The following is a 23,425-nucleotide window of genomic DNA, read 5'->3' on the forward strand; positions in this document are numbered from 1 at the left end:
TGTAAACGAGGAGTAAAGCAGTAGTGAGGTAAATAACAGTGTAAACGAGGAGTAAAGCAGTAGTGTGGTAAATAACAGTGTAAATGAGGAGTAAAGCGGTAGTGTGGTAAATAACAGTGTAAACAAGGAGTAAAGCAGTAGTGTGGTAAATAACAGTGTAAACGAGGAGTAAAGCAGTAGTGTGGTTAATAACAGTGTAAACGAGGAGTAAAGCAGTAGTGTGGTTAATAACAGTGTAAACGAGGAGTAAAGCAGTAGTGTGGTTAATAACAGTGTAAACGAGGAGTAAAGCGGTAGTGTGGTAAATAACAGTGTAAACGAGGAGTAAAGCGGTAGTGTGGTAAATAACAGTGTAAACAAGGAGTAAAGCAGTTGTGTGGTAAACAACAGTGTAAACGAGGAGTATAGCAGTAGTGAGGTAAATAACAGTGTAAACGAGGAGTAAAGCGGTAGTGTGGTAAATAACAGTGTAAACGAGGAGTAAAGCAGTAGTGTGGTAAATAACAGTGTAAACGAGGAGTAAAGCAGTAGTGTGGTAAATAACAGTGTAAACAAGGAGTAAAGCAGTAGTGAGGTAAATAACAGTGTAAACGAGGAGTAAAGCAGTAGTGAGGTAAATAACAGTGTAAACGAGGAGTAAAGCAGTAGTGTGGTAAATAACAGTGTAAACAAGGAGTAAAGCAGTAGTGAGGTAAATAACAGTGTAAACGAGGAGTAAAGCAGTAGTGTGGTAAATAACAGTGTAAACGAGGAGTAAAGCGGTAGTGTGGTAAATAACAGTGTAAACGAGGAGTAAAGCGGTAGTGTGGTAAATAACAGTGTAGACGAGGAGTAAAGCGGTAGTGTGGTAAATAACAGTGTAAACGAGGAGTAAAGCAGTAGTGAGGTAAATAACAGTGTAAATGAGGAGTAAAGCGGTAGTGTGGTAAATAACAGTGTAAACGAGGACTAAAGCGGAAGTGTGGTAAATAACAGTGTAAACGAGGAGTAAAGCAGTAGTGTGGTAAATAACAGTGTAAACGAGGAGTAAAGCGGTAGTGTGGTAAATAACAGTGTAAACGAGGACTAAAGCGGAAGTGTGGTAAATAACAGTGTAAACGAGGAGTAAAGCAGTAGTGTGGTAAATAACAGTGTAAACGAGGAGTAAAGCGGTAGTGTGGTAAATAACAGTGTAAACGAGGAGTAAAGCGGCAGTGTGGTAAATAACAGTGTAAACGAGGACTAAAGCGGTAGTGTGGTAAATAACAGTGTAAACGAGTAGAGCAGTAGTGTGGTAAATAACAGTGTAGACGAGGAGTAAAGCGGTAGTGTGGTAAATAACAGTGTAAACGAGGAGTAAAGCAGCAGTGTGGTAAATAACAGTGTAAACGAGGACTAAAGCGGTAGTGTGGTAAATAACAGTGTAAACGAGGAGTAAAGCAGTAGTGTGGTAAATAACAGTGTAAACGAGGAGTAAAGCGGTAGTGTGGTAAATAACAGTGTAAACGAGGAGTAAAGCGGCAGTGTGGTAAATAACAGTGTAAACGAGGACTAAAGCGGTAGTGTGGTAAATAACAGTGTAAACGAGGAGTAAAGCAGCAGTGTGGTAAATAACAGTGTAAACGAGGACTAAAGCGGTAGTGTGGTAAATAACAGTGTAAACGAGGAGTAAAGCAGTAGTGTGGTAAATAACAGTGTAAACGAGGAGTAAAGCGGTAGTGTGGTAAATAACAGTGTAAACGAGGAGTAAAGCAGCAGTGTGGTAAATAACAGTGTAAACGAGGAGTAAAGCAGTAGTGTGGTAAATAACAGTGTAAATGAGGAGTAAAGCGGTAGTGTGGTAATAACACTGTAAACGAGGAGTAAAGCAGCAGTGTGGTTAATAACAGTGTAAACGAGGAGTAAAGCAGTAGTGTGGTAAATAACAGTGTAAACGAGGAGTAAAGCAGTAGTGTGGTAAATAACAGTGTAAACGAGGAGTAAAGCAGCAGTGTGGTAAATAACAGTGTAAACGAGGAGTAAAGCAGTAGTGTGGTTAATAACAGTGTAAACGAGGAGTAAAGCAGTAGTGTGGTTAATAACAGTGTAAACGAGGAGTAAAGCAGTAGTGTGGTTAATAACAGTGTAAACGAGGAGTAAAGCGGTAGTGTGGTAAATAACAGTGTAAACGAGGAGTAAAGCAGTAGTGTGGTAAATAACAGTGTAAACAAGGAGTAAAGCAGTAGTGAGGTAAATAACAGTGTAAACGAGGAGTAAAGCAGTAGTGTGGTTAATAACAGTGTAAACGAGGAGTAAAGCGGTAGTGTGGTAAATAACAGTGTAAACGAGGAGTAAAGCGGTAGTGTGGTAAATAACAGTGTAAACGAGGAGTAAAGCGGTAGTGAGGTAAATAACAGTGTAAACGAGGAGTAAAGCGGTAGTGTGGTAAATAACAGTGTAAACGAGGAGTAAAGCAGTAGTGTGGTAAATAACAGTGTAAACGAGGAGTAAAGCAGTAGTGTGGTAAATAACAGTGTAAATGAGGAGTAAAGCAGCAGTGTGGTAAATAACAGTGTAAACGAGGACTAAAGCGGTAGTGTGGTAAATAACAGTGTAAACGAGGAGTAAAGCAGTAGTGTGGTAAATAACAGTGTAAACGAGGAGTAAAGCGGTAGTGTGGTAAATAACAGTGTAAACGAGGAGTAAAGCGGCAGTGTGGTAAATAACAGTGTAAACGAGGACTAAAGCGGTAGTGTGGTAAATAACAGTGTAAACGAGGAGTAAAGCAGCAGTGTGGTAAATAACAGTGTAAACGAGGACTAAAGCGGTAGTGTGGTAAATAACAGTGTAAACGAGGAGTAAAGCAGTAGTGTGGTAAATAACAGTGTAAACGAGGAGTAAAGCGGTAGTGTGGTAAATAACAGTGTAAACGAGGAGTAAAGCGGCAGTGTGGTAAATAACAGTGTAAACGAGGAGTAAAGCAGTAGTTTGGTAAATAACAGTGTAAATGAGGAGTAAAGCGGTAGTGTGGTAATAACACTGTAAACGAGGAGTAAAGCAGCAGTGTGGTTAATAACAGTGTAAACGAGGAGTAAAGCAGTAGTGTGGTAAATAACAGTGTAAACGAGGAGTAAAGCAGTAGTGTGGTAAATAACAGTGTAAACGAGGAGTAAAGTGGTAATGTGGTAAATAACAGTGTAAACGAGGAGTAAAGCAGTAGTATGGTAAATAACAGTGTAAACGAGGAGTAAAGCAGCAGTGTGGTAAATAACAGTGTAAACGAGGAGTAAAGCAGTAGTGTGGTTAATAACAGTGTAAACGAGGAGTAAAGCAGTAGTGTGGTTAATAACAGTGTAAACGAGGAGTAAAGCAGTAGTGTGGTTAATAACAGTGTAAACGAGGAGTAAAGCGTTAGTGTGGTAAATAACAGTGTAAACGAGGAGTAAAGCAGCAGTGTGGTAAATAACAGTGTAAACGAGGACTAAAGCGGTAGTGTGGTAAATAACAGTGTAAACGAGGAGTAAAGCAGTAGTGTGGTAAATAACAGTGTAAACGAGGAGTAAAGCGGTAGTGTGGTAAATAACAGTGTAAATGAGGAGTAAAGCAGCAGTGTGGTAAATAACAGTGTAAACGAGGAGTAAAGCAGTAGTGTGGTAAATAACAGTGTAAATGAGGAGTAAAGCGGTAGTGTGGTAATAACACTGTAAACGAGGAGTAAAGCAGCAGTGTGGTTAATAACAGTGTAAACGAGGAGTAAAGCAGTAGTGTGGTAAATAACAGTGTAAACGAGGAGTAAAGCAGTAGTGTGGTAAATAACAGTGTAAACGAGGAGTAAAGCAGCAGTGTGGTAAATAACAGTGTAAACGAGGAGTAAAGCAGTAGTGTGGTTAATAACAGTGTAAACGAGGAGTAAAGCAGTAGTGTGGTTAATAACAGTGTAAACGAGGAGTAAAGCAGTAGTGTGGTTAATAACAGTGTAAACGAGGAGTAAAGCGGTAGTGTGGTAAATAACAGTGTAAACGAGGAGTAAAGCAGTAGTGTGGTAAATAACAGTGTAAACAAGGAGTAAAGCAGTAGTGAGGTAAATAACAGTGTAAACGAGGAGTAAAGCAGTAGTGTGGTTAATAACAGTGTAAACGAGGAGTAAAGCGGTAGTGTGGTAAATAACAGTGTAAACGAGGAGTAAAGCGGTAGTGTGGTAAATAACAGTGTAAACGAGGAGTAAAGCGGTAGTGAGGTAAATAACAGTGTAAACGAGGAGTAAAGCGGTAGTGTGGTAAATAACAGTGTAAACGAGGAGTAAAGCAGTAGTGTGGTAAATAACAGTGTAAACGAGGAGTAAAGCAGTAGTGTGGTAAATAACAGTGTAAATGAGGAGTAAAGCAGCAGTGTGGTAAATAACAGTGTAAACGAGGACTAAAGCGGTAGTGTGGTAAATAACAGTGTAAACGAGGAGTAAAGCAGCAGTGTGGTAAATAACAGTGTAAACGAGGACTAAAGCGGTAGTGTGGTAAATAACAGTGTAAACGAGGAGTAAAGCAGTAGTGTGGTAAATAACAGTGTAAACGAGGAGTAAAGCGGTAGTGTGGTAAATAACAGTGTAAACGAGGAGTAAAGCGGCAGTGTGGTAAATAACAGTGTAAACGAGGAGTAAAGCAGTAGTGTGGTAAATAACAGTGTAAATGAGGAGTAAAGCGGTAGTGTGGTAATAACACTGTAAACGAGGAGTAAAGCAGCAGTGTGGTTAATAACAGTGTAAACGAGGAGTAAAGCAGTAGTGTGGTAAATAACAGTGTAAACGAGGAGTAAAGCAGTAGTGTGGTAAATAACAGTGTAAACGAGGAGTAAAGCAGTAGTGTGGTAAATAACAGTGTAAACGAGGAGTAAAGTGGTAATGTGGTAAATAACAGTGTAAACGAGGAGTAAAGCAGTAGTGTGGTAAATAACAGTGTAAACGAGGAGTAAAGCAGCAGTGTGGTAAATAACAGTGTAAACGAGGAGTAAAGCAGTAGTGTGGTTAATAACAGTGTAAACGAGGAGTAAAGCAGTAGTGTGGTTAATAACAGTGTAAACGAGGAGTAAAGCAGTAGTGTGGTTAATAACAGTGTAAACGAGGAGTAAAGCGGTAGTGTGGTAAATAACAGTGTAAACGAGGAGTAAAGCGGTAGTGTGGTAAATAACAGTGTAAACGAGGAGTAAAGCGGTAGTGTGGTAAATAACAGTGTAAATGAGGAGTAAAGCAGTAGTGAGGTAAATAACAGTGTAAACAAGGAGTAAAGCAGTAGTGTGGTAAATAACAGTGTAAACGAGGAGTAAAGCAGTAGTGAGGTAAATAACAGTGTAAACGAGGAGTAAAGCAGTAGTGTGGTAAATAACAGTGTAAACAAGGAGTAAAGCAGTAGTGAGGTAAATAACAGTGTAAACGAGGAGTAAAGCAGTAGTGTGGTAAATAACAGTGTAAACGAGGAGTAAAGCGGTAGTGTGGTAAATAACAGTGTAAACAAGGAGTAAAGCAGTAGTGAGGTAAATAACAGTGTAAACGAGGAGTAAAGCAGTAGTGTGGTAAATAACAGTGTAAACGAGGAGTAAAGCAGTAGTGAGGTAAATAACAGTGTAAACAAGGAGTAAAGCAGTAGTGAGGTAAATAACAGTGTAAACGAGGAGTAAAGCAGTAGTGAGGTAAATAACAGTGTAAACGAGGAGTAAAGCAGTAGTGTGGTAAATAACAGTGTAAATGAGGAGTAAAGCGGTAGTGTGGTAAATAACAGTGTAAACAAGGAGTAAAGCAGTAGTGTGGTAAATAACAGTGTAAACGAGGAGTAAAGCAGTAGTGTGGTTAATAACAGTGTAAACGAGGAGTAAAGCAGTAGTGTGGTTAATAACAGTGTAAACGAGGAGTAAAGCAGTAGTGTGGTTAATAACAGTGTAAACGAGGAGTAAAGCGGTAGTGTGGTAAATAACAGTGTAAACGAGGAGTAAAGCGGTAGTGTGGTAAATAACAGTGTAAACAAGGAGTAAAGCAGTTGTGTGGTAAACAACAGTGTAAACGAGGAGTATAGCAGTAGTGAGGTAAATAACAGTGTAAACGAGGAGTAAAGCGGTAGTGTGGTAAATAACAGTGTAAACGAGGAGTAAAGCAGTAGTGTGGTAAATAACAGTGTAAACGAGGAGTAAAGCAGTAGTGTGGTAAATAACAGTGTAAACAAGGAGTAAAGCAGTAGTGAGGTAAATAACAGTGTAAACGAGGAGTAAAGCAGTAGTGAGGTAAATAACAGTGTAAACGAGGAGTAAAGCAGTAGTGTGGTAAATAACAGTGTAAACAAGGAGTAAAGCAGTAGTGAGGTAAATAACAGTGTAAACGAGGAGTAAAGCAGTAGTGTGGTAAATAACAGTGTAAACGAGGAGTAAAGCGGTAGTGTGGTAAATAACAGTGTAAACGAGGAGTAAAGCAGTAGTGTGGTAAATAACAGTGTAAACAAGGAGTAAAGCAGTAGTGAGGTAAATAACAGTGTAAACGAGGAGTAAAGCAGTAGTGTGGTAAATAACAGTGTAAACGAGGAGTAAAGCGGTAGTGTGGTAAATAACAGTGTAAACAAGGAGTAAAGCAGTAGTGAGGTAAATAACAGTGTAAACGAGGAGTAAAGCAGTAGTGTGGTAAATAACAGTGTAAACGAGGAGTAAAGCAGTAGTGAGGTAAATAACAGTGTAAACAAGGAGTAAAGCAGTAGTGAGGTAAATAACAGTGTAAACGAGGAGTAAAGCAGTAGTGAGGTAAATAACAGTGTAAACGAGGAGTAAAGCAGTAGTGTGGTAAATAACAGTGTAAACGAGGAGTAAAGCAGTAGTGAGGTAAATAACAGTGTAAACAAGGAGTAAAGCAGTAGTGAGGTAAATAACAGTGTAAACGAGGAGTAAAGCAGTAGTGTGGTAAATAACAGTGTAAACGAGGAGTAAAGCGGTAGTGTGGTAAATAACAGTGTAAACAAGGAGTTAAGCAGTAGTGTGGTAAATAACAGTGTAAACGAGGAGTAAAGCAGTAGTGTGGTAAATAACAGTGTAAACAAGGAGTAAAGCAGTAGTGAGGTAAATAACAGTGTAAACGAGGAGTAAAGCAGTAGTGTGGTAAATAACAGTGTAAACAAGGAGTAAAGCAATAGTGTGGTAAATAACAGTGTAAACAAGGAGTTAAGCAGTAGTGTGGTAAATAACAGTGTAAACGAGGAGTAAAGCAGTAGTGTGGTTAATAACAGTGTAAACGAGGAGTAAAGCAGTAGTGTGGTTAATAACAGTGTAAACGAGGAGTAAAGCGGTAGTGTGGTAAATAACAGTGTAAACGAGGAGTAAAGCAGTAGTGTGGTAAATAACAGTGTAAACAAGGAGTAAAGCAGTAGTGTGGTAAATAACAGTGTAAACGAGGAGTAAAGCAGTAGTGTGGTAAATAACAGTGTAAATGAGGAGTAAAGCAGTAGTGAGGTAAATAACAGTGTAAACAAGGAGTAAAGCAGTAGTGTGGTAAATAACAGTGTAAACAAGGAGTAAAGCAGTAGTGTGGTAAATAACAGTGTAAACGAGGAGTAAAGCAGTAGTGTGGTAAATAACAGTGTAAACGAGGAGTAAAGCAGTAGTGTGGTTAATAACAGTGTAAACGAGGAGTATAGCAGTAGTGAGGTAAATAACAGTGTAAACGAGGAGTAAAGCAGTAGTGTGGTAATAACAGTGTAAACGAGGAGTAAAGCGGTAGTGTGGTAAATAACAGTGTAAACGAGGAGTAAAGCAGTAGTGTGGTAAATAACAGTGTAAACAAGGAGTAAAGCAGTAGTGTGGTAAATAACAGTGTAAACAAGGAGTAAAGCAGTAGTGTGGTAAATAACAGTGTAAACGAGGAGTAAAGCAGTAGTGTGGTTAATAACAGTGTAAACGAGGAGTATAGCAGTAGTGAGGTAAATAACAGTGTAAACGAGGAGTAAAGCAGTAGTGTGGTAATAACAGTGTAAACGAGGAGTAAAGCGGTAGTAAAGCAGTAGTGAGGTAAATAACAGTGTAAACGAGGAGTAAAGCAGTTGTGTGGTAAACAACAGTGTAAACGAGGAGTATAGCAGTAGTGAGGTAAATAACAGTGTAAACGAGGAGTAAAGCGGTAGTGTGGTAAATAACAGTGTAAACGAGGAGTAAAGCAGTAGTGTGGTAAATAACAGTGTAAACGAGGAGTAAAGCAGTAGTGTGGTAAATAACAGTGTAAACAAGGAGTAAAGCAGTAGTGAGGTAAATAACAGTGTAAACAAGGAGTAAAGCAGTAGTGTGGTAATAACAGTGTAAACGAGGAGTAAAGCGGTAGTAAAGCAGTAGTGAGGTAAATAACAGTGTAAACGAGGAGTAAAGCAGTTGTGTGGTAAACAACAGTGTAAACGAGGAGTATAGCAGTAGTGAGGTAAATAACAGTGTAAACGAGGAGTAAAGCGGTAGTGTGGTAAATAACAGTGTAAACGAGGAGTAAAGCAGTAGTGTGGTAAATAACAGTGTAAACGAGGAGTAAAGCAGTAGTGTGGTAAATAACAGTGTAAACAAGGAGTAAAGCAGTAGTGAGGTAAATAACAGTGTAAACAAGGAGTAAAGCAGTAGTGAGGTAAATAACAGTGTAGACGAGGAGTAAAGCAGTAGTGTGGTAAATAACAGTGTAAACGAGGAGTAAAGCAGTAGTGTGGTAAATAACAGTGTAAACGAGGAGTAAAGCGGTAGTGTGGTAAATAACAGTGTAAATGAGGAGTAAAGCAGTAGTGTGGTAAATAACAGTGTAAACGAGGAGTAAAGCAGTAGTGAGGTAAATAACAGTGTAAACGAGGAGTAAAGCAGTAGTGAGGTAAATAACAGTGTAAACAAGGAGTAAAGCAGTAGTGTGGTAAATAACAGTGTAAACGAGTAGTAAAGCAGCAGTGTGGTAAATAACAGTGTAAACGAGGAGTAAAGCAGTAGTGAGGTAAATAACAGTGTAAACGAGGAGTAAAGCAGTAGTGTGGTAAATAACAGTGTAAACGAGGAGTAAAGCGGAAGTGTGGTAAATAACAGTGTAAACGATGAGTAAAGCAGTAGTGTGGTAAATAACAGTGTAAACAAGGAGTAAAGCAGTAGTGAGGTAAATAACAGTGTAAACGAGGAGTAAAGCAGTAGTGTGGTAAATAACAGTGTAAACGAGGAGTAAAGCGGTAGTGTGGTAAATAACAGTGTAAACGAGGAGTAAAGCAGTAGTGTGGTAAATAACAGTGTAAACGAGGAGTAAAGCAGTAGTGTGGTAAATAACAGTGTAAACGAGGAGTAAAGCAGTAGTGTGGTAAATAACAGTGTAAACGAGGAGTAAAGCAGTAGTGAGGTAAATAACAGTGTAAACAAGGAGTAAAGCAGTAGTGTGGTAAATAACAGTGTAAACAAGGAGTAAAGCAGTAGTGAGGTAAATAACAGTGTAAACGAGGAGTAAAGCAGTAGTGTGGTAATAACAGTGTAAACGAGGAGTAAAGCGGTAGTGTGGTAAATAACAGTGTAAACGAGGAGTAAAGCAGTAGTGAGGTACATAACAGTGTAAACGAGGAGTAAAGCAGTAGTGTGGTAAATAACAGTGTAAACGAGGAGTAAAGCAGTAGTGAGGTACATAACAGTGTAAACGAGGAGTAAAGCAGTAGTGTGGTAAATAACAGTGTAGACGAGGAGTAAAGCAGTAGTGTGGTAATAACAGTGTAAACGAGGAGTAAAGCAGTAGTGAGGTACATAACAGTGTAAACGAGGAGTAAAGCAGTAGTGTGGTAAATAACAGTGTAAACGAGGAGTAAAGCAGTAGTGTGGTTAATAACAGTGTAAACGAGGAGTAAAGCAGTAGTGTGGTAAATAACAGTGTAAACGAGGAGTAAAGCAGCAGTGTGGTAAATAACAGTGTAAACGAGGAGTAAAGCAGTAGTGTGGTTAATAACAGTGTAAACGAGGAGTAAAGCAGTAGTGTGGTTAATAACAGTGTAAACGAGGAGTAAAGCAGTAGTGTGGTTAATAACAGTGTAAACGAGGAGTAAAGCGGTAGTGTGGTAAATAACAGTGTAAACGAGGAGTAAAGCGGTAGTGTGGTAAATAACAGTGTAAACGAGGAGTAAAGCGGTAGTGTGGTAAATAACAGTGTAAATGAGGAGTAAAGCAGTAGTGAGGTAAATAACAGTGTAAACAAGGAGTAAAGCAGTAGTGTGGTAAATAACAGTGTAAACGAGGAGTAAAGCAGTAGTGAGGTAAATAACAGTGTAAACGAGGAGTAAAGCAGTAGTGTGGTAAATAACAGTGTAAACAAGGAGTAAAGCAGTAGTGAGGTAAATAACAGTGTAAACGAGGAGTAAAGCAGTAGTGTGGTAAATAACAGTGTAAACGAGGAGTAAAGCGGTAGTGTGGTAAATAACAGTGTAAACAAGGAGTAAAGCAGTAGTGAGGTAAATAACAGTGTAAACGAGGAGTAAAGCAGTAGTGTGGTAAATAACAGTGTAAACGAGGAGTAAAGCAGTAGTGAGGTAAATAACAGTGTAAACAAGGAGTAAAGCAGTAGTGAGGTAAATAACAGTGTAAACGAGGAGTAAAGCAGTAGTGAGGTAAATAACAGTGTAAACGAGGAGTAAAGCAGTAGTGTGGTAAATAACAGTGTAAATGAGGAGTAAAGCGGTAGTGTGGTAAATAACAGTGTAAACAAGGAGTAAAGCAGTAGTGTGGTAAATAACAGTGTAAACGAGGAGTAAAGCAGTAGTGTGGTTAATAACAGTGTAAACGAGGAGTAAAGCAGTAGTGTGGTTAATAACAGTGTAAACGAGGAGTAAAGCAGTAGTGTGGTTAATAACAGTGTAAACGAGGAGTAAAGCGGTAGTGTGGTAAATAACAGTGTAAACGAGGAGTAAAGCGGTAGTGTGGTAAATAACAGTGTAAACAAGGAGTAAAGCAGTTGTGTGGTAAACAACAGTGTAAACGAGGAGTATAGCAGTAGTGAGGTAAATAACAGTGTAAACGAGGAGTAAAGCGGTAGTGTGGTAAATAACAGTGTAAACGAGGAGTAAAGCAGTAGTGTGGTAAATAACAGTGTAAACGAGGAGTAAAGCAGTAGTGTGGTAAATAACAGTGTAAACAAGGAGTAAAGCAGTAGTGAGGTAAATAACAGTGTAAACGAGGAGTAAAGCAGTAGTGAGGTAAATAACAGTGTAAACGAGGAGTAAAGCAGTAGTGTGGTAAATAACAGTGTAAACAAGGAGTAAAGCAGTAGTGAGGTAAATAACAGTGTAAACGAGGAGTAAAGCAGTAGTGTGGTAAATAACAGTGTAAACGAGGAGTAAAGCGGTAGTGTGGTAAATAACAGTGTAAACGAGGAGTAAAGCAGTAGTGTGGTAAATAACAGTGTAAACAAGGAGTAAAGCAGTAGTGAGGTAAATAACAGTGTAAACGAGGAGTAAAGCAGTAGTGTGGTAAATAACAGTGTAAACGAGGAGTAAAGCGGTAGTGTGGTAAATAACAGTGTAAACAAGGAGTAAAGCAGTAGTGAGGTAAATAACAGTGTAAACGAGGAGTAAAGCAGTAGTGTGGTAAATAACAGTGTAAACGAGGAGTAAAGCAGTAGTGAGGTAAATAACAGTGTAAACAAGGAGTAAAGCAGTAGTGAGGTAAATAACAGTGTAAACGAGGAGTAAAGCAGTAGTGAGGTAAATAACAGTGTAAACGAGGAGTAAAGCAGTAGTGTGGTAAATAACAGTGTAAACGAGGAGTAAAGCAGTAGTGAGGTAAATAACAGTGTAAACAAGGAGTAAAGCAGTAGTGAGGTAAATAACAGTGTAAACGAGGAGTAAAGCAGTAGTGTGGTAAATAACAGTGTAAACGAGGAGTAAAGCGGTAGTGTGGTAAATAACAGTGTAAACAAGGAGTTAAGCAGTAGTGTGGTAAATAACAGTGTAAACGAGGAGTAAAGCAGTAGTGTGGTAAATAACAGTGTAAACAAGGAGTAAAGCAGTAGTGAGGTAAATAACAGTGTAAACGAGGAGTAAAGCAGTAGTGTGGTAAATAACAGTGTAAACAAGGAGTAAAGCAATAGTGTGGTAAATAACAGTGTAAACAAGGAGTTAAGCAGTAGTGTGGTAAATAACAGTGTAAACGAGGAGTAAAGCAGTAGTGTGGTTAATAACAGTGTAAACGAGGAGTAAAGCAGTAGTGTGGTTAATAACAGTGTAAACGAGGAGTAAAGCGGTAGTGTGGTAAATAACAGTGTAAACGAGGAGTAAAGCAGTAGTGTGGTAAATAACAGTGTAAACAAGGAGTAAAGCAGTAGTGTGGTAAATAACAGTGTAAACGAGGAGTAAAGCAGTAGTGTGGTAAATAACAGTGTAAATGAGGAGTAAAGCAGTAGTGAGGTAAATAACAGTGTAAACAAGGAGTAAAGCAGTAGTGTGGTAAATAACAGTGTAAACAAGGAGTAAAGCAGTAGTGTGGTAAATAACAGTGTAAACGAGGAGTAAAGCAGTAGTGTGGTAAATAACAGTGTAAACGAGGAGTAAAGCAGTAGTGTGGTTAATAACAGTGTAAACGAGGAGTATAGCAGTAGTGAGGTAAATAACAGTGTAAACGAGGAGTAAAGCAGTAGTGTGGTAATAACAGTGTAAACGAGGAGTAAAGCGGTAGTGTGGTAAATAACAGTGTAAACGAGGAGTAAAGCAGTAGTGTGGTAAATAACAGTGTAAACAAGGAGTAAAGCAGTAGTGTGGTAAATAACAGTGTAAACAAGGAGTAAAGCAGTAGTGTGGTAAATAACAGTGTAAACGAGGAGTAAAGCAGTAGTGTGGTTAATAACAGTGTAAACGAGGAGTATAGCAGTAGTGAGGTAAATAACAGTGTAAACGAGGAGTAAAGCAGTAGTGTGGTAATAACAGTGTAAACGAGGAGTAAAGCGGTAGTAAAGCAGTAGTGAGGTAAATAACAGTGTAAACGAGGAGTAAAGCAGTTGTGTGGTAAACAACAGTGTAAACGAGGAGTATAGCAGTAGTGAGGTAAATAACAGTGTAAACGAGGAGTAAAGCGGTAGTGTGGTAAATAACAGTGTAAACGAGGAGTAAAGCAGTAGTGTGGTAAATAACAGTGTAAACGAGGAGTAAAGCAGTAGTGTGGTAAATAACAGTGTAAACAAGGAGTAAAGCAGTAGTGAGGTAAATAACAGTGTAAACAAGGAGTAAAGCAGTAGTGTGGTAATAACAGTGTAAACGAGGAGTAAAGCGGTAGTAAAGCAGTAGTGAGGTAAATAACAGTGTAAACGAGGAGTAAAGCAGTTGTGTGGTAAACAACAGTGTAAACGAGGAGTATAGCAGTAGTGAGGTAAATAACAGTGTAAACGAGGAGTAAAGCGGTAGTGTGGTAAATAACAGTGTAAACGAGGAGTAAAGCAGTAGTGTGGTAAATAACAGTGTAAACGAGGAGTAAAGCAGTAGTGTGGTAAATAACAGTGTAAACAAGGAGTAAAGCAGTAGTGAGGTAAATAACAGTGTAAACAAGGAGTAAAGCAGTAGTGAGGTAAATAACAGTGTAGACGAGGAGTAAAGCAGTAGTGTGGTAAATAACAGTGTAAACGAGGAGTAAAGCAGTAGTGTGGTAAATAACAGTGTAAACGAGGAGTAAAGCGGTAGTGTGGTAAATAACAGTGTAAATGAGGAGTAAAGCAGTAGTGTGGTAAATAACAGTGTAAACGAGGAGTAAAGCAGTAGTGAGGTAAATAACAGTGTAAACGAGGAGTAAAGCAGTAGTGAGGTAAATAACAGTGTAAACAAGGAGTAAAGCAGTAGTGTGGTAAATAACAGTGTAAACGAGTAGTAAAGCAGCAGTGTGGTAAATAACAGTGTAAACGAGGAGTAAAGCAGTAGTGAGGTAAATAACAGTGTAAACGAGGAGTAAAGCAGTAGTGTGGTAAATAACAGTGTAAACGAGGAGTAAAGCGGAAGTGTGGTAAATAACAGTGTAAACGATGAGTAAAGCAGTAGTGTGGTAAATAACAGTGTAAACAAGGAGTAAAGCAGTAGTGAGGTAAATAACAGTGTAAACGAGGAGTAAAGCAGTAGTGTGGTAAATAACAGTGTAAACGAGGAGTAAAGCGGTAGTGTGGTAAATAACAGTGTAAACGAGGAGTAAAGCAGTAGTGTGGTAAATAACAGTGTAAACGAGGAGTAAAGCAGTAGTGTGGTAAATAACAGTGTAAACGAGGAGTAAAGCAGTAGTGTGGTAAATAACAGTGTAAACGAGGAGTAAAGCAGTAGTGAGGTAAATAACAGTGTAAACAAGGAGTAAAGCAGTAGTGTGGTAAATAACAGTGTAAACAAGGAGTAAAGCAGTAGTGAGGTAAATAACAGTGTAAACGAGGAGTAAAGCAGTAGTGTGGTAATAACAGTGTAAACGAGGAGTAAAGCGGTAGTGTGGTAAATAACAGTGTAAACGAGGAGTAAAGCAGTAGTGAGGTACATAACAGTGTAAACGAGGAGTAAAGCAGTAGTGTGGTAAATAACAGTGTAAACGAGGAGTAAAGCAGTAGTGAGGTACATAACAGTGTAAACGAGGAGTAAAGCAGTAGTGTGGTAAATAACAGTGTAGACGAGGAGTAAAGCAGTAGTGTGGTAATAACAGTGTAAACGAGGAGTAAAGCAGTAGTGAGGTACATAACAGTGTAAACGAGGAGTAAAGCAGTAGTGTGGTAAATAACAGTGTAAACGAGGAGTAAAGCAGTAGTGTGGTTAATAACAGTGTAAACGAGGAGTAAAGCAGTAGTGTGGTAAATAACAGTGTAAACGAGGAGTAAAGCAGTAGTGTGGTAAATAACAGTGTAAACGAGGAGTAAAGCAGTAGTGTGGTAAATAACAGTGTAAACGAGGAGTAAAGCAGTAGTGTGGTAATAACAGTGTAAACGAGGAGTAAAGCGGTAGTGTGGTAAATAACAGTGTAAACGAGGAGTAAAGCAGACCCCCCCCCCCCCCCCCCCCTCCTGCAGCAGATGGTAATTACAGAGAACATGAAAAGGCTTTCCACTTCTTCACAGCAGCCGAACACAGCAAGACACGGCTATAAATAACCAGAGGGAGGGATGGAGGGATGGAGGGATGGAGGGATGGATGGAGCGTTGTGAAGCCATACAGTGGGAGTCATCATGCACGCACACACACATTCTCCTTCATTCTCAGTTTAATATCTGGACCGTGATATTCCCAGCTCATCCGACTCGGCTTCTGTCCAGATCGGGAGAAGAATAACAGGCGATTCCCCAGGGCTGCAAATCCTCCACAAGCTCCATTTGAGGAAATTTCTAAGGTCTAGAAAACCCCTGGAAACGGCTTGGTGTTCCTGTAATTAGGCCGATCACAGCCGCACGCATCAGGGAATTCTGTTTATATGTGTGTGTGTATTTATAGAAGGCCAGAGCCCAGGTGCAGCTCAGATCCGCTGGCGTCTCCAGGTCCATGAGGGATGAGGCCATGCGTTAGGAAAACTGTACGGTTCATAACAACAGGCTGCTGATGGGTTAGGGTTAGCAGGGAGTTCAATGTTAGCATAAAGCGTGAAACAGCAGGGCCCAAACAAGCCCACTTCCTCCACCCAGAAAAAGCCAATCCCATTTTACAACCCCAAATCAGAAAAAGTTGGGACAGTATGGAAAACGCAAAAAAACAAAAAACAAAAGAAGTGATTTCTAAATTTACTTTGACTTGTATTTCATTGCAGACAACATGAACACAAAATATTTCATGTTTTGTCTGGTCAACTTCATGTCATTTGTAAATATGCATCCTTTCCTGTCATTCAGACCTGCAACACATTTCAAAATAAGTTGGGACAGTAAAGCATTTACCACTTTGTAATGTTGCCATTCCTTTTCACAACACTTAAAAGACGTTTAGGGACTGAAGACACCAAGTGATGAAGTGTTTCAGGTGTAATTTTGTCCCATTCTTCCTGCAAACAAGTCTTAAGGTGGGCAACAGTTCGGGGTCTTCGTTGTCCACATTCTCTATTGGAGACAGGTCGGGACTGAGGCAGGCCAGTCAAGTACCCGAACCCTCTTCCTCCACAGCCAGGACTGCAGAATGTGTGCAGAATGTGCTTTTGCATTGTCTTGTTGAAATATGCATGGACGTCCCTGGAAAAGATGTCTTCTTGAAGGCAGCATATTATGCTCCAAAATCTCTATGTACTTTTCAGCATTAATGGAGCCTTCACAGAAGTGCAAGTTACCTTTGCCAAGGGCACTGACACAACCCCATACCATGACAGACCCTGGCTTCTGGACTTGTTGCTGGTAACAGTCTGGATGATCCTTTTCTTCTTTGGTCCGGAGCACACGGCGTCCATTCCTCCCAAAAAATACTGATTCATCTGAGCCCAGTACACGTTTCCACTGTGTGATGGTCCATCCCAGATGCCTCGAGCCCAGAGAAGTCGACGGCGCTTCTGGACACTGTTAACATAGGGCTTCCTTTTGGCACAGTACAGTTTTAACTGGCATTTGTGGATGTAACTACGTATTGTGGTACTTGACAAAGGTTTGCCAAAGTAGTCCTGAGCCCATGTGGTGATATGGCTTCTAGATGATGACGATTCTTGATGCAGTGCCGCCTGAGGGATCGGAGATCACGGTTGTTCAGCTTAGGCTTGCGCCCTTGTCCTTTACGCACTGAAATTCCTCCAGATTCCTTGAATCTTTTAATTATGTTATGCACTGTTGAATGTGAAATATCCAAATCTCTTCCTATCTTTCTTTGAGGAACATTGTTTTTAAACATTTAAATAATTTTCTCACGTATTTGTTGGCAAACTGGCGATCCTCGGCCCATCTTTGCTCCTAAAGGATTAGACCTTTCTTGGATGCTGCTTTTGTACCAAATCATAATTACAATCACCTGTTGACATCACCTGTTTCAAATCACATCATTATTTAACTATTTTACCTCATTACTAGCCCTAAATTGCTCCTGTCCCAACTTTTTTTGAAATGTGTTGCAGGTCTGAATGACAGGAAAGGATGCATATTTACAAATGACATGAAGTTGACCAGACAAAACATGAAATATTTTGTGTTCATATTGTCTGCAATGAAATACAAGTCAAAGTAAATTTAGAAATCACTTCTTTCTTTTTTTTTGCGTTTTCCATACTGTCCCAACTTTTTCTGATTTGGGGTTGTAATATTCAACAATATTATTGATCTGCCGCTGCTGTATGAACTGAGCTGAGCTGGACTACGTCTGTGCAGAACTGCTTTATAGATGAAATGAAATATTTAATAACTGATAATCTTTACAACAGAACTGACCAACAGCCGAAGCGCATCATTCTCCTGCTATCTCTGTGAAACGGTCTGTCCTGAATAAAGCGCTGTAGGAATAAAGGCACTTATCTACTGGTCTGAACAAGGTAAATGGGCATGTCAGGGTTATGCATGTGTGATTATAGTGCATTAAAAAAGGCTAAACTTCTTGTAACACAGAATGTCCCGTCATCCTGATGGTCAGTGCAGGAACGGCCAAGAGAACATCAGAACGAGTGACAGACGGTCAGCAGGAGGAGCAGCTAGAGAGATCTGACCCCAGACCAGCTGATGATGACGATGATCCCTGCCACCATATACAGCTTCATATTAAAGGATTAGTTCACCCAAAACTGTAAATTGTGTCATTAATGACTGAGCCTCATGTGGTTGGACACCCGTCAGACCTCCGTTCATCTTCAGACACAAATGTAGATATTTTAGTGTAAATCTGATGCTCTGAAAGGCCTCCATTGGCTCAACTTTACACTCTCAAGACTTGAATCGCCAAAGTCACATGATTTCAGCGGTTTGACACACGATCCGAATCATGATTCGACTCACTGATTCATAACGCTTCGAAGCTTCATGATGCCGTGTTTTGAAATCGTCATCACTATATACGTCGTTATTTAGGGTTTTTTTGCGCACAGAAACTATTCTCGTCTTCATAAAGTTATTGTAGAGCCGCTGTAGTGAGATGGACTTTGTAACTTTAGTCTTTAGTGTCTTTTAAGGGTCTTGAGAGTGTAAAGTGCATTGAGCCAATGGAGGCCTTTCAGAGCATCAGATTTACACTAAAATATCTTCATTTGTGTCTGAAGATGAACAGAGGTCTGACGGGTGTCCAACCACATGAGGCTCAGTCATTAATGACACAATTTACAGTTTTGGCTGAACTAACCCTTTAATAATCAATCTGAGGAGAGCCATAGATTGATCAAAAGCACATTATTTTCCTGCATTAGTCGCCGCTCAGGCCACACAGACTAAAGCACTGGATTTGCATGGGAAATGCTAAGCTCAAGCTCATATGAGGAACACGCACAGCCTGAAATTGATACATGAAACTGATATGCTGTGGTTATTTAAACCAAGATGACTAAATGGATCACTTTGCATGGCGATGTGTTGGAGTACTACCTCGATAAGAGAGCTGTGGTTATGCCTCACCCCACACAGCAACAGACATGAAACCTGAGCTCCGCTTCATAGAGCAGAGCACCTTCAGAAAACCACAGGACAATAAAACGACAGGTCAGCCTTAATGTAGTCATGAAAATGACAGCACAACAGAGTCGAGGTTCCTAAGTGACATGCAAAAAAGGCAATTCCCAACACAAACATTCAGCCGAAGACTGACAGCTGCTCTCGTCCACAGCAACATCTGTACACCAGAGGCTTTGACTGCACATTAACCTGAGAGCTGGTGTTTGCAGAACCAGAGGAAGGTGGCCATCCGTCCTGATGCTGTGGTCATGGTGGACGGGTCTCCTAGATACCCACTGTCTAAAAATACCCCCAGAACTCCTCCTGTTAGAGAAGCGGATTCTGAAGACAACATGTGATCTGTTTCTGACACCGTGTGGATCGCTGCAGTCGATTCGGGGACTCTTTCATTACGGGAAGCGGCGTCGCTTCCAGAAGGGTTTGGACACTCCTGTAGAAATCAGTGTTTATACAGCGCAAGAGAAGTTTAGTATGAATGTCCCGTATTTCTACTGCCAACCTCCTGAAGTGTGTGTAAAACGATCTTTTATTCATTCATGACTAGAAAGGAAGTGTCCGTCTCAACAATCATGACATATACAAGAAAATGAGCTGAAAACTAGTAAAGAGATTATTGTCAGGTGACGATCATGGCTATTCACGAACGCTTCAGCAGCCAAAAGCCACGGAGAGACACGAAAACACGGAAAAATGAATGGACTTCTGAAAGTGCCAATTAGGCAAAATTGGGAACATACCGCATCATCACTTTCATTAGACGCAATATCATTAGGATCTTTACATCAGTGTCCCGAATGGACACAGACAAATGCCTGAAATGTCAAAAGGTGGGATGGCAGTGACAGTTCCTGTGTAGACTGTAATTGGATGTTGGCAGAACATCCAGTATCTCCCTCTCCCGCTGGCTCGCTTCGCTCTTTTGTTTGTCTGGAGCGATTGCAATTAAAATCAGCGAGCTTCCATGCGTGATGTGAACACTCAGGCGCTGGGAACAGATGTGAGACGAGCGGGAGTCAGATGGGGGATCTGGGGGATCTGCGGCCGTCTGGAGGGACAGAAACAATCGGCACATTTGTTTGTCCAGCGCTCGTGCAGAATCTATAAATATCACTGAGTTTAGCTGCAGTCCTGAAGTGAGGCTCAGATAAATATAAACATGAGAAACAGATCAGAACGAGTCTGAGCGCTCGGGAACCCTGAGGAATGATGGAACATCCCATCATGAACAGGTAATCCAGCAAAAGATCAATACGACTGCTGAGCTAGCGTTAGATTTACTGGTTGATCACCACGAATACCGAATGACAAATATACAGAACAACTTGATCTACAACCCCAAATCAGAAAAAGTTGGGACAGTATGGAAAACGCAAAAAAAAAAAAGAAGTGATTTCTAAATTTACTTTGACTTGTATTTCATTGTAGACAATATGAACACAAAATATTTCATGTTTTGTCTGGTCAACCTCAAATTCCACCAGATTCCTTGAATCTTTTAATTATGTTATGCACTGTTGAATGTGAAATATCCAAATCTCTTCCTATCTTTCTTTGAGGAACATTGTTTTTAAACATTTCAATAATTTTCTCACGTATTTGTTGGCAAACTGGCGATCCTCGGCCCATCTTTGCTCCTAAAGGATTAGACCTTTCTTGGATGCTGCTTTTGTACCAAATCATAATTACAGTAACCTGTTTGCATCACCTGTTTCAAATCACATCATTATTTAACCATTTTACCTCATTACTAGCCCTAAATTGCTCCTGTCCCAACTTTTTTTGAAATGTGTTGCAGGTCTGAATGACAGGAAAGGATGCATATTTACAAATGACATGAAGTTGACCAGACAAAACATGAAATATTTTGTGTTCATATTGTCTGCAATGAAATACAAGTCAAAGTAAATTTAGTAAACTTTAAACAAAGTAAACTTCTTCTTTTTTTTATTTGCATTTTCCATACTGTCCCAACTTTTTCTGATTTGGGGTTGTACAAGGACATATTCTGAATGATACCAATCCTGACCTGACCTCTGACCTCTGACCCGCCTGAGGAGTTTCACACTGTACATCACGTTTAGAGCTCAACTCGTGAACTTTACAGTTATTGAACTCTTTGATCATAACTTTCCTGTTTATTACTTTAAAGCTTTTGTGAAATCTAGTATAAAGCGCTTCAGAAATAAAGCTGACTGGACAGAAGACGAGACATCAAACGATGAGCAGAATGCGAAGATAAACTATAACTGCAGGCATTATGAATATCATTATGAATATCATTATGAATATCATGCAGTGAAATGTCCTGTGTGTGTACGTGAGTGTTAAACGTCTAACCCAGAAACGTTTCTCAGAAACTGAAAAATAATGAAGAGGAAAAAAATCTTCAATAAAATGAGAATAACATGATCTGTCACTTCATAAAATGCTCATTAAATATTCACAAGCCGAAAGGATTTTTTACAAACACCTGAGCAGATCCAAACACTCATAATGAACCACACACACACACACACATTAACATGCTTTATTATTGAACTACAGCAGTGTAAGTGAAGTGTAACACAGATGAGTGTGTGTGAGGGTGAGAACGGATGATCTGTGTGGAAACCCATTACATCATTAAACCAATCCTGGATTACTGACGCTCAGGCCAGAAGATGACATCACTGCTCATCTCAGAGGGGGACAAAGTACACAACTCCATTACTTGAGGAAAAGTAAAAATACTACTGGTTAAATATTACTCCATTACAAGTGAAAGTTGTAAAGATAGATTTTTACTTAAGTAAAAGTACAGAAGTACTTGCTTTTAAAAGTACTTAAGTATCAAAAGTAAAAGTAAACGCATTATTTTATTATTGCTGCATTGCTGTATGAATGCACACTGTTCCATCATGGGTGACATGCTAGCATACCTCATTTAAATACTTGTTTAAAAGTTACAAAGCTCGTATCAAAGTCAAAATCATACTAGAAAAGAAAGGTTTCTACATTGTGTTTATTTGACAGGATTATGTAAAACATATTTCTGAAAGGACTTTATTAGCCCAACTACGCTTTTGCATGCTAACTAACATCAATGTGGAACTTTAGCTATGTGTTAGCGCTGTATCCACAAGGCTATCGCAACTTGGCGGGTAAATCTATAAAAATCATTTGACCGACCATATTTCATACCAGTGTTCTTTTTGACAGCAAATTTTGATTTAGTTTTAGTCAGTCTTTTGATTATAACATTTTAGGCATCTGAATTGTTTTAGTTTTAATTAACTATAATAAGATTTTAGTAGATTCAATAGACTAAACCTCAGCTCTTGTGGTCTGGCGTCTGAGAGGCAGCTTTCTGTGCACTTTCACACTTATCCACGTCTGCTCTTCTGAATTTTAACTTTTAAGTATGACTATGGTTCTGCGTCTGGGAACTGCCGCCTTCTATTTTGCCATCAATTGATTGGTGTTCAAAAAATACTTGGAAATCATTGATGAGATCCTACAAGAGAGATTACTGATAGACTGTCTGCAAAAAAAAACAAATCCCGTTTTAAAGAAGAAAACAAATCATCCTCTGACTTTCAAAGCGGCTACGACTTTCTACTTCGAGGACCTTGATAAAAATGTAGTGGAGTAAAAATTACGATATTTGTCTTTCAAATGTAGTGAAGTAAAAGTCATAAGTTTCCAGAAACAATACTACTCAAGGAAAGTACAGATACTCAAGTAAATGTAGTTACTGTCCACCTCTGGTCAGAGCAGGAGATGTGGTCAGAATCATAAGACACGCACCTGAATGGCTTTGGGAAGTCATGATATCTGGAGCCGCTGATGATCGTCTCAAAGCGATCTCAGATCTTCAGATGTTAGCGGCGGTTTCTGCTCCTCTTGACAATCCAGCCAGCAGCTGTTAGAAAACAGATCCATCAAATAAAGATCTCACACAGCTCTTACTGTTCACACCGGACGCAAATAAATCACGCTATTCATGCGAAGTTGGACGCTTCACAATAAACGCGAATCCGCGTGGTGACTCATGGGCGGGGCTTCTGCCAGCGGCTCGTCTCGTTGAGAAATGGCTGACATGGGCTGTGTTCACACAGTTCAAATATTACTGTTAATGTGTGACAATGTAGTATTAAGAGTTTTCCAGGTGAGAATGTAGTTGTTTAAAACTCATATCTGTGGTTTATAAAGAGGCTGCTCTCTGAACATGTGATCTGGGCTGCGTTCAGCCACGACAAAACATTGCAAAACGTTTTTTAAACGGTAACGGTGCTGCGTTGAACACCCTGTTCTGTTGACGCAAGAGTTGTAACTATGGCAGCCGAGAAGGCCATTCTTTGTGTTCTTTTTAAGGAATTTTCGGAGCCTGATAAAATCGATATAAATACGTGTTTAATACTGCAAAATACATGCAATCACTTCCCTTGCCATCCAGAATAAATGACAACACCCCAATCACATTTATTTAACTTTTTAATCTCCTGGTAATCAATTCTAATTTAAATCATTTTATTTCTAGTTCTTACTTTTTTAATAGCTTATTTTCTTTCTCACTTTATATCAAGCAATTACCATATATGAAATTTGGTATATAAATAAACTTGCCTTGCAATGAAGCTAAATATATAAATAAATACATCATCATGTTGATTATATATATATATATATTCTCTTACGACATTCTAATATCTTCAATTGTTGTGTATACTGAGCTGCAGCGGACACATGTAAACATCTTCACTTGGACCCATTGTGTGAGCTATCTCTTTAATACCGCGTGGTTTATATACATGTTGCTGCTGATTGGACTGACATATTTGACACACCCACCAAACGAGAAAAAACGCATCTCAAACCCGTTGCACACCGGTGCACACCGTTTCCAGGAAACATGACGTTCAACCGGAAACC

The 23,425-nt window shown here is 39.5% G+C and overlaps 1 protein-coding gene across 1 annotated transcript in view; it reads right to left on the reverse strand.

Moving 5' to 3' along the window:
* The window catches only part of LOC307140945 (histone deacetylase 4-like), a 98,510-nt gene that overhangs the window by 67,840 nt on the left and 7,245 nt on the right, over nucleotides 1-23,425 (reverse strand). The window contains exon 2 of the mRNA XM_079840763.1: nucleotides 22,301-22,415. Coding sequence (XP_079696889.1) covers nucleotides 22,301-22,322 — 22 coding nt within the window. The 5' untranslated portion in view covers nucleotides 22,323-22,415. The remainder of the gene's footprint in view (nucleotides 1-22,300; nucleotides 22,416-23,425) is intronic.

This window comes from Gobio gobio (assembly GCF_949357685.1).
Source record: "Gobio gobio genome assembly, chromosome: 17".
In the NCBI taxonomy this organism is placed as follows: Eukaryota; Metazoa; Chordata; class Actinopteri; order Cypriniformes; family Gobionidae; genus Gobio; species Gobio gobio.